At 33.6% G+C, this 10,402-nt stretch overlaps 1 protein-coding gene across 3 annotated transcripts; it reads right to left on the bottom strand.

The window, feature by feature from the left end:
• Positions 1-929: 929 nt before the first annotated feature.
• LOC134250723 (uncharacterized) lies at positions 930-7,503 on the bottom strand. 3 transcript variants are annotated; one of them, XM_062733087.1, is made up of 7 exons: positions 7,139-7,503; positions 6,784-6,851; positions 6,329-6,396; positions 4,940-4,998; positions 4,206-4,279; positions 3,126-4,036; positions 930-1,386 (listed from the first exon to the last, which is right to left on the bottom strand). In XM_062733087.1, the coding sequence occupies exons 6-7, from the start codon at positions 3,952-3,954 to the stop codon at positions 1,193-1,195; spliced, it is 1,023 nt and encodes a 340-aa protein (XP_062589071.1). In that variant the 5' UTR covers positions 3,955-4,036; positions 4,206-4,279; positions 4,940-4,998; positions 6,329-6,396; positions 6,784-6,851; positions 7,139-7,503; the 3' UTR covers positions 930-1,192. The 3 variants fall into 3 exon arrangements, with proteins under 3 accessions (XP_062589071.1, XP_062589072.1, XP_062589073.1); XM_062733088.1 differs by having other exon boundaries at positions 7,150-7,503; XM_062733089.1 differs by lacking the exon at positions 4,940-4,998.
• Positions 7,504-10,402: the final 2,899 nt, after the last annotated feature.

Raw genomic sequence — 10,402 nt, 5'->3', positions numbered from 1 at the left:
CAGTGTTTTCCTATCATGAAGTTTTGGTTTTTCTGGGCATATTTCTATGTAAATGGACAGCTAGATGGATAATACTGATAAATGTGGTTATATTGCTTCCACATAAGCTTCACTTTTTCTGAAAAATTGAATTTTCCTATATATTTCTATATAAAACTTTGATTTCCCATTGTGGCCCCGCCCTTCAAAATTGAATTTAGAATGTTAATTTTATAAGTTTCAGCTTTTCTGGCCCAGTGGTTCTTGAGAAGAAGATTTTCAAAGATTTTTCCTATATATTTCTAAATATTTAAATCTACACTATACCAGGATGCTTCCACATAAGTTTCAGCTTTTCTGGCCCAGTGGTTCTTGAGAAGAAGATTTTCAAAGATTTTTCCTATATATTTCTAATATTTGATTTCCTGGCCCCGAATTCACCCGGGGGATAAAATTTAGGCACTACACAAGTTTCCAAATCACTACTGGCCCAATTTCTTGAGAAGAAGATTTTTTAAAACTTCTTTTAACAATGTGTCCCCTTAACCCAAGATTTGATTAAATAAGTTGCTCTCTTGTAATTTGATTTTATTATGTGAGCAGAAAAGGTTGATTTTTGACTAACCCCCCCCCCTCACATGGAAAACGTGATAATTACGTGATTTGTGTTACAAAGAGTTGATGTTTTAGATACACTAAGATCAGATTCAATGATTTTAAAAAATGTGATTATAATATATTACCTGTTTTCATAACTAAGTTTTATTTATTATTATTTTTTTTTTTTTTTTTGCTACAAAAAAATTAACAGTTGGTTTTTTTTGGATCAAGTTGTAAAAGGAAAAAGCCCCCCCCGAAAAAAATTTAGCGGTAAAGTTGCACCTGGCCTTGAACTCGCTTACGTGACCTTACGTATACGGTCAACACACATAATCATTGTGTCCTACATACTTTCAGTGTTTTCCTATCATGAAGTTTTGGTCTGGGCATATCTGCTAAATGGACAGCTAGATGGATAAATAGACAAGGTGATTCTATAATTTATATACCTCCCAATATTTGGTTAAAGACAAACCTACCGGCAACAAGGCAGCCTAGAAATTTTGATCAGAAAATTATCTCTTTAGTATTTAGTTCAGATCATTAAAGGAAATTGTAGTTAATAAATATTTATGTGATAATCAAAGTAGAATGATAATTTCCATTGAAATTTCTAAAGAAGGTTCAAACTCATACCTTCTATCTCGTGAATGTTGTCAAACAATGTCTTTATCTTTCTAAGGTCATGTCTGCTGTGATCCTCAGAGCTGGTACACTCCACACACAAGGGAACACCACACGGGGTACAGAACTGGTCCAGGGGAATTCTGGGATGTTTCTTACATTTGATGTCCTCCAGAGGGACTCCTGTTCGAAATTAAAAAAAAATTATATTGTAAATACTCCGAATCTTTATTAATATTCATGAAGCAAAGGCAATTTGGTAAAATAAAGATAAACATTCACAATCAACACACTATTCATCAAAATGTACTTTAGCTAAGAACTGATGATCTTAACCAAAATCACAGGACCTCTAGAACTGCTTAGAGTTAAAATATGCCCCTGTGTGGTATGCAGCCCTAAAGAATGATTTTGTAACATAACTCCACTGAAAATTCACCGAGTAAGACATACTCTTACAACCCCTGCCCCCAACAAAAAAAACCACAACACAGTGACATACATACATATATGTGGGTGGAAGTTATTAAAAATAAAAACAAACCAACAATTTTCTCATAGATTAAAATAAGTCATACGAGACATCTAACTTTGCTATAATGTAAAATTATTGATATAACTTGAAATAAAATGTAGTACAGCCATATATTACCCCCCCCCTCCCCTAACCATCAACACCTAGTTCAAAAAACCACAAAAATCAACCCTACATATCTCTGTCAGTGACCTTCAGTGACCTTCAGTGCTTGTAACAGTGTACAGTATTTCCTCCTTCACATTGACAATATCTTGCACTTACATTTGATACTGGCAGTAATCAAAAAATATTATTTCTAGTAATAATGAAATATTTTTAGTAATAATAAAATAATTTAGTTTTATGGGCCAACTTTTTTGAAACAAAGCAGGAGGCTAAGTTATGTTTTTATCAGGAATTCTTTTTACATTTATATGAAAAGGGGGGTAACTTGATTTTCTTCTTCAACTTCAAATACAAAATTGAATTGTCTCCCTTTCACTAGCAAGACACAGCTCAGTTACATTCAGGCTTATTCTTTGCATTTTTTTAAATTTTGTTCATAAAGTTGAAATGAATCTTAAACTTTACTAAGGACTTTAAGTTTGAATACTGTTCAATTATTTCCATATTTCATCTAGAAGTTTCTCATACAAAATGTCAACCCAGTACACAGTGTAGATTTACTGAACACCTGCTATAGAAATACACAACATTCCTAGACAGAGCTGTGTTAATGTCAATGGTGTCTATATCAAACTATCAACATCAGTACAAATTGACATGTGATCTAAATGTAGACTTACTTAAACTGAATACATTATAAAGGACATTGTTAAAAAAAAAAGATGTTAAAATTTAATCCGCTATTTCTCAAAAGTGATCATGTTACCATGTTTACACTAAATTTACTTTAATATCGGACAAAACAGCACAAAATTTCAAAAGTTGAAAATTACTCCAATGACAGTATATGGTACATGTATCTATAATTCAAAACCGGTCTATCAAACAAATATATACTAGATGTATGAATGTACAGCAAGATGTTTCTGAGAAAAAAAAATTACAGAAAAGTTTGACATAAGATTCAGTGTATATATAGAGTTCAATGTACATGTATGAATCAGTGATTGAAGAGTTACACACAGCATCTTACAATTAATTACGAACTAGATGTACATCTATTATTACTTTTTAATCTGTTTGTCATCTTTATAGTCATCAACTTCAGCTTATATTTGTTGTTTACACAATGAACAATCATTTCTGATCAAACTATACCATTTGTAAATAAACACTACATGTAAAGTTAGTCTTAAATGACCTCTCTACTGTAATGCAGTTATTTAATATTGTTATTATAATTATACAATACAATAAAACAGACTACAGTGTTACTTACCAGTCAGAGAGTCTGTATCTACCACTCTGTATATGTTGACTGTGTTGTTGTTCCATGTCCCTACCCACAGTAGGTGTGTGTCCTCATCATAACTCAGGCTGATTGGATTGTCTATCCCGTGTTGTGATGTCTTTATCTCTGTCAGATAGTGACCCTCACTATCTAACATCTGTACTGACTGGGTGTATAGATCACACACCAGGATGTGTGACAGCGCGTCAGTACAGATTCCTTGTGGTGTTAGTCGTGATCCTGATGGAGGACCTCTGTAGGAGAATCGGTAATTACCTTCACGATCTGTCACCACTACACGGCTAATGTCAGACACAATAACATCTCCATTACGGTTCTCTGTGATATAGATAGGATCTCTATACAGTTCCTGACCTGTGATGTTGTTGTTCTGTACGGTCTGGATGTTTTCTCCTGTGGAGTTATACCGCACTACCTGGCCTGTCCTTGTATCACCTCTATACATCCCGACCAGCAGGTCTCCAGTGGAGGGGGAGCTGTAGACACACTGTGGTCTCCATGGTGTTGTGTTGTACTTTATTATCGTAGTCTTCACTCTGTCCTCTGTAGACAGTTTACTGATGTTTAATTCCCTGTCTATATAAATTAGATCACCATTAGAATCCACAGTGTGTCCTCCCCATACAACACTACCTATATTTGTCACGCGATCTAGTTCTTCCCCTTTAGTGTTTGTCAGTATAAGATTGCCTTTATTATCACTGATCCAGACCCGGTCTGAAGACACACGTGAAATGTGATAACCATGCCTAACACCAGACAGGGTGAGAGATTTCTGGTACACTCCTCTATACATTATTGACAGCAGACATCTATTTCTTTATCCTGATGTTGTATAACAGACTCCCGTGTGGATTTCCTCAGTCAGGGAGATCTCTCTGTAAATTACAACATTGTGCTACAGTTATAGACATCAGTTACAGGTCTCTCTGTAAACATTAGATGTTTTAGATCAATATCTTTACCTTAATATACTTCTTATAATTAAATCTAGAACAATAACTTGTCTCTGTTCACAATTAATCAAATTAACACAAATATAAAAACCTTAACACTGGCTTCTGAATTCTTTCATTGTCTCTGTGAATTGCAGGGTCCAAGTATTCACAATGGATGTTTATCTAAAATGAAAATATTGATAGATTAAAACATACCATGCATTCATAATAAAAATACTAAAGATTTTTAAAATTATCATAGATTATGTAGATTGTAATATGAAAACATGTATGTCATTTCAGTATTATAAATATAAAAATATATAAAATATCTTAATCACAATAAAATTTGATTTCCTTCAAATATCAATCCATACATTGTATGTGACAATGTTGTGCAGTATTAAATGTAGATTTTTGTGATGATGTGCCACACACACTTTAAAGATAGGTATGATCTACAGTGAGCATGTGTGTATCCACAGGGTGGGGGTCCATCCACTTAGAATTTGCAGAGTACTAAACCAACTAAAAGTGACCTTGGAAAGTCATAGATTTGGGAAAGGAGCTGTTATTTTCTTTTTTTTTCTTCCTTGTGAAGAATTTTTTTTTTTTGACTGGGGGTGGAACCCCCTCCCCCCTCCCCTGCAAAAATATTTACACATGGGGCATAACAAACAAAGACAAGAAATGATAGCAATAGGTCAACTTAATGATCCACTAGACCTAAAAATCAAATGATGGCTTTTTTTGGAATGATTGTTTGATTTCAGCTATTATCAAAAGTGCATTTAGTATATTCTATGATATAGGATGTAGGGTATAGATGATTTTTTTTCTAACCTGTAAGGAGTTGATTTCTTCACTTTCTTCTTAACAACTGCATATCACCTTATGAAAATCTGTCAAAAGAAATTCAAAACATTAGTTTTCTTGTATTTATTAATACATATATGCTCTTTTTTAACCATTTTATTGGTGATAAAGTAGACCAGGAGTTATTTTTTAGTACCTGAATATTTCTATAAAATTATGATATGATTAGCCATAAAATTATTAAAACTTTGAGTTCAAATGAAAAAAAAAAAACAAGAGACCCAAATGCCACATCGCTCAATTGATTACTTTGGTGATGCAGTTCTTTACCAGATTTCCCCTCTTCTTATATCTATTGTGCCCCCCTCCCCCCCTCCCACCACCACCATCCCCATCTTGATTTTGATAATTTAGAATCTACACTACCCAAGGATGCTTCCACATAAGTTTCAGCTTTTCTAGCCAAGTGGTTCTTGAGAAGAAGATTTTTTAATGACCCCAACCTATTTTTGTCTTTTCTTGAATATCTCACCTGATTACTTTGGTAATGCAGTTCTTTACCAGAATGGGAGGCCCCTTTTCAGCTTTTCTGGGAGATTTTTGGGACTAGGCCCTTTATTTTAACAATTTAAAATCCCCATCACATAAGGATGCTTTGTACCAAGCTTGGTTAAAATTGGCCTATTGGTTCTTGAGAAGAAATTGAAAATGTGAAAAGTTTACAGACTACAGACAGAATGCGATCAGAAAAGCTCACATGAGCCCTCGACTCAGCTGAGCTAATAATGGAAAAAAATTCTGTGTTCATGGAATATACTTTCTACATGTATGTATGATCTACAAGTTCGCATTATCTATTGCTTATCTACATGTGAATATCTTAGGCATTATTTTGAATGTACTTTTAATTTTAAACCTCTTTATGGTTTGAACAAATTTATAACTAACCTACCAGAGGATATTTACGTAAACATAACTCATCAGGGATTTGCTATTCTTGAGAAGATTTTTTTTCCCTTTGTTTGTCCATTGTGGCCCCATCCTTCCCTTAGGGTTCATAATTTGAACAAATCTACACTACCTAAGGATGATTCCACATGTTTTATCTTTCCTGGCTTAGTAGTTCCTCAGAAGAAAAATATTAAGAGATGCCATTAATTTTTCACTAATTTGTAATTTTGTAGTTATCTCCCCTGGAGAGATGGTGTGACCCTACAATTTAACTTAACTCCCCTTCACCCAAGGATACTTTGTGCCATGTTTGATTCAGATTGTAGTTTGTCCAGTGGTTTCGGAAAAGAAGATGAAATTGAGAAAAATTGACAAGGTCGCTCACAACGACGACAATATTGGACAAATTTTGATCGAAAAACTCACTTGAGCCTTCGGCTTAGGTAAGCTAAAACTTATATAAACCTGTATAGTGGGGATAACCAATTCTTTTCCAAAGCTACACTTTAAAATACATCATCTGGATCTGGATCCTGTCAAAAATGAGTAAATGATATAAATTATTCATTATACTTTTCAACATGGCATACAGAACATTTGAAGGTTTCAATTTTTAGTGTACGTGTTTCTTTCAAACTTTTCTACTTCTTCAAAATAGAGAAGCTGTGAATGAGCTAATAAAATAAATTTGAGTGTTTAACATCGGTGCCCTTTTTTGTGATTCCATCCTATTTCTGTCCTCATAGGCCATGATTGAACAAATATTAATCATTATTAAGTTTCAACTTTAACAACAAACTATTTTATTTTTCTCAATTTCCTAAATACATGTATTTCTTATATCTAAAGATATGCAGTTCTAATTTTGAAAATTCTTTAAAATAAATATTATCCTTGTATATTCGAAGTTATTCAGAAACCTGTAGATTAGCAATCAATCTTCATTTTCTTCATCATTTAGACAGTTATACAGCACATCCTGGGAAATCTGTCAAAATAAGATCAGTACATTAAGTATCTATCTTTGTAGAACAACCTTAGAACAGTAGGGAAAGGTTTATCTAAGTTGTAAGAACTTGTTACCAATCCCTTTGTATGAATTATATAATATAATATTTTCAAAACAAAACAAGAACAGTACTTTATGGTTACATATAGATATATATGTAATGTAATTGTTGTTAGCCATTAAAATAATATTCTGTTAACTGATTTTTAAGACTCTAGCGTATTTCTTTATTTTCTTCAAATATAATTTAAAAGAAAAATGTAAACCTGATGTAAACCTGTATATGATTGTGATTATCTTCATAATTCTCTATAATGTTGACATCACATTCTGTGGTAGCTGTCAAAATTAAAAACAAATTTTAATAAAACAAAACAATTGTTTCTTCATGAAAACAATACAGAGTTACGGTTCTTAGTACAGTGACACACCATGTCAGACTGGGGCCTTAGACTTTACCTAAGGAAATGTCAACATTCTAACTGGAATGCTGTTTGTGGGATTCTTACCAGAGTCAATTCTATAGCACGGACTGAGACAGAAATATATGTAGAGACATTGTGGACCGACACTTTAGGTGAAAATGAAATAAATACATGTTTTTAAACCCAGAAAGACCAGTAGGGATACAACGTAAACAAACCAAAGTTGCTTACCTTTCTCTCTTATAATGTACATGATGTATAGTGGGGTATTTTTTTGTAGAGCGATTTTTTTGGGGTTTTGACGATTTATTCCTATTGCAAACATGTTGAATAAGTGGACTAAATATAAATTGTGAAAAAAATAACAAATAAGCCCCGGGGTTGAATATCGGAGGGGGGGAAGGTGTTGTCAGTCAGACATAATTCTCACTAGTCTCAGACTTACAGACAGGAGTTAACTGCCTGGTACAGGGCGGGGCCACAATTAGTATAACAACAGGAACATCAGAGTCAAAGATACTCAGGTGAGTGTTGTAGCCAATGGGACAGGGCAGGGCCACAGTTAGTATAACAAGGGGAACAGCAGCGTCAAAGATACTCAGGTGAGTGTTGTAGCCAATGGGACAGGGCGGGGCCACAATTAGTATAACAAGATCAGCAGGGTCAAAGATACTCGGGTGAGTGTTGTAGTCAATGGGACAGGGCAGGGCCACAGTTAGTATAACAAGATCAGCAGGGTCAAAGATACTCAGGTGAGTGTTGTAGCCAATGGGACAGGGCAGGGCCACAGTTAGTATAACAAGGGGAACAGCAGGGTCAAAGATACTCAGGTGAGTGTTGTAGCCAATGGGACAGGGCAGGGCCACAGTTAGTATAACAAGATCAGCAGGGTCAAAGATACTCAGGTGAGTGTTGTAGCCAATGGGACAGGGCAGGGCCACAGTTAGTATAACAAGGGGAACAGCAGCGTCAAAGATACTCAGGTGAGTATTGTAGCCAATGGGACAGGGCAGGGCCACAGTTAGTATAACAAGGGGAACAGCAGGGTCAAAGATACTCAGGTGAGATTAAATAGAACTCATGTTAGCCAAAATTTAAACCAACATGTTTTGTTACCACAGAAGCACGGTTAACCAACATTGTAACATCATAGACAACGTTGAGGAAGTTTGTCAAAATTATACCATTTTTTTTATTTTAAACACGGTTTGTAGCGTCTTCTCCATTCAAATTACATGTCCATAACACTTAGCACCTAGTTTGCGAACAATTACACAAATATAGATTGCATAAGAATGTCATTGTTAATTTCAAATTCTTTAATTTACCTTGTAACTCTACTTATTCTGCAACAGTGAAGCATACACCACGTTCAATGACGTTCCAAACTCTTTAGACAATATTTCTAACTTTAACCTGTTTCTTTGCAGACAATCCTGCTACGTGTATTATCTACATGTCATGAATGGTCAGAGAATGTCAGAAATATACTTTAAATCTGCCTAGTTAATTTACCTTGTAACTCTATTAATTCTGCAACAGTGAAGCATACACTACGTTCAATGACGTTCCAAACTCTTTAGACAATATTTTAAAGTAAAAACTAGTAAATAACTCAATTTTGACTGTGCTCCGTGATACCGTTTTTGCTGTACTAAATCCTCTGTAATATTGATAAATATGAAGATACATTACAATTGTTTTTTTTTTAATTATTTGAATCTGTTGTTAAAATATTTATACCAAATTTGGATATAATATGACGTTAAATAGAAAAGTTAGGACAAAAGTCTACGAAGCTTTTGAATGACCTTCGTACGTTCCTGCTAGTGTATAATCTACATGTTATGAATGGTCAGAGAGTGTCAGAATTTTACTTTAAATCTGCCTAGTTCATCCTCTTTTTAGAGAATTTTTGCTATCATTTTCAGTTCATTTTAAATCTTTAAGAAGCAATTGAATTATTTTCATCCTTGTTCTCATCATCATCACCTGATAACAAGCGTCTGTTTGTCATATTCATATAAACTTTCAGCGTAGAATGATTGTATTATCCCATTTTTAGAAGATAAGTTGATAAACACATAGAAAGTAGAGTATAATAGTTAAACGGACTTGTTTGCATAGAAATTGCATGGAATGGATAGTAGATTAATATCTTAGTAACAAATTTCGATGTTCAAAATTGCATACGATTTACAAACTTGCACAATTTATTAGAAAGCATATTCCTGCCTCCTACATTCAAGATAAATTATGTTAACATGCATAATAATTATGTTAACATGCAAAATAATTATGTTAACATGCAAAATAACTATGTTAACATGCAAGAATATTATATCTGCATTCTAGATATCTATGTTCATATGCATGAGAATTCTATTAACAGTTATAGTTATTTATGTGAATATGCCGATTATTTCTGTGAATTTATGTGAGACATTTATGTAAATATGCAAGATAATAAGTTGCATATCAACATACATATCTTGCATGGTAACAGTACGGGAGTGAACCAATATTTGAACCAAATTTTCTTAGAAGAGTTGTTAGAAGAGTCAACATAATAAAGTGTTTTGTTGAGTTATATATGTTGCATGTTAAAATTTATTTATCTTGTATGTAGGGGCAGATATATGCCACCATAGTATAAGTAAATTCATGCTTAATAAAATGATGAGTTGGAAAAATAATCTGATATATACATTTTCTGCTTTGATATGTGTTTAGTCTCAACAGTTTTTCCCCTCAAAATTTAACGTCTTTTATCATGACTATAATAATGTAAGGTGCAGTCGGTTTTGTTTACTGTGAAAACGTAGTAAAATTGTTCACTCGATCATGACCAATGTACATTTAAATGATTTTTTTTTCCGCGCCTTTATATAATTAACAATAATTGGGTGGAATTCGATATATCAATAAACACAGAGTTAATCTGATTTTAAATAGAAAAAAATGCATGACTGTGATTCGTCCTGTGCACATTTCTATTTTTTTTTAGTTCCATTCAGAATATGACCGTCTTTACAACGATTCTTCCTTATTGTCAATAGATAACCGGCCTGTGTATAACTGTTATTGTTTTAGAGCAGCTTTATA

Source organism: Saccostrea cucullata, unplaced genomic scaffold, assembly GCF_032062105.1.
Source record: "Saccostrea cucullata isolate Sc308-1 unplaced genomic scaffold, CSIRO_AGI_Scuc_v1 ctg4643, whole genome shotgun sequence".
In the NCBI taxonomy this organism is placed as follows: domain Eukaryota; kingdom Metazoa; phylum Mollusca; class Bivalvia; order Ostreida; family Ostreidae; genus Saccostrea; species Saccostrea cuccullata.
Note: the sequence above shows the minus strand (reverse complement) of the source record. Positions and strands in the feature narration are given on the sequence as shown.

Coding starts and splice junctions, on each gene's coding strand:
- LOC134250723 (XM_062733087.1), bottom strand. CDS start 3,954: ATGTATAGAGGAGTGTACCAGAAATCTCTCACCCTGTCTGGTGTTAGG. Junction 1,387..3,125: donor AGATACAGACTCTCTGACTG/GTAAGTAACACT, acceptor AATTTCGAACAG/GAGTCCCTCTGGAGGACATC.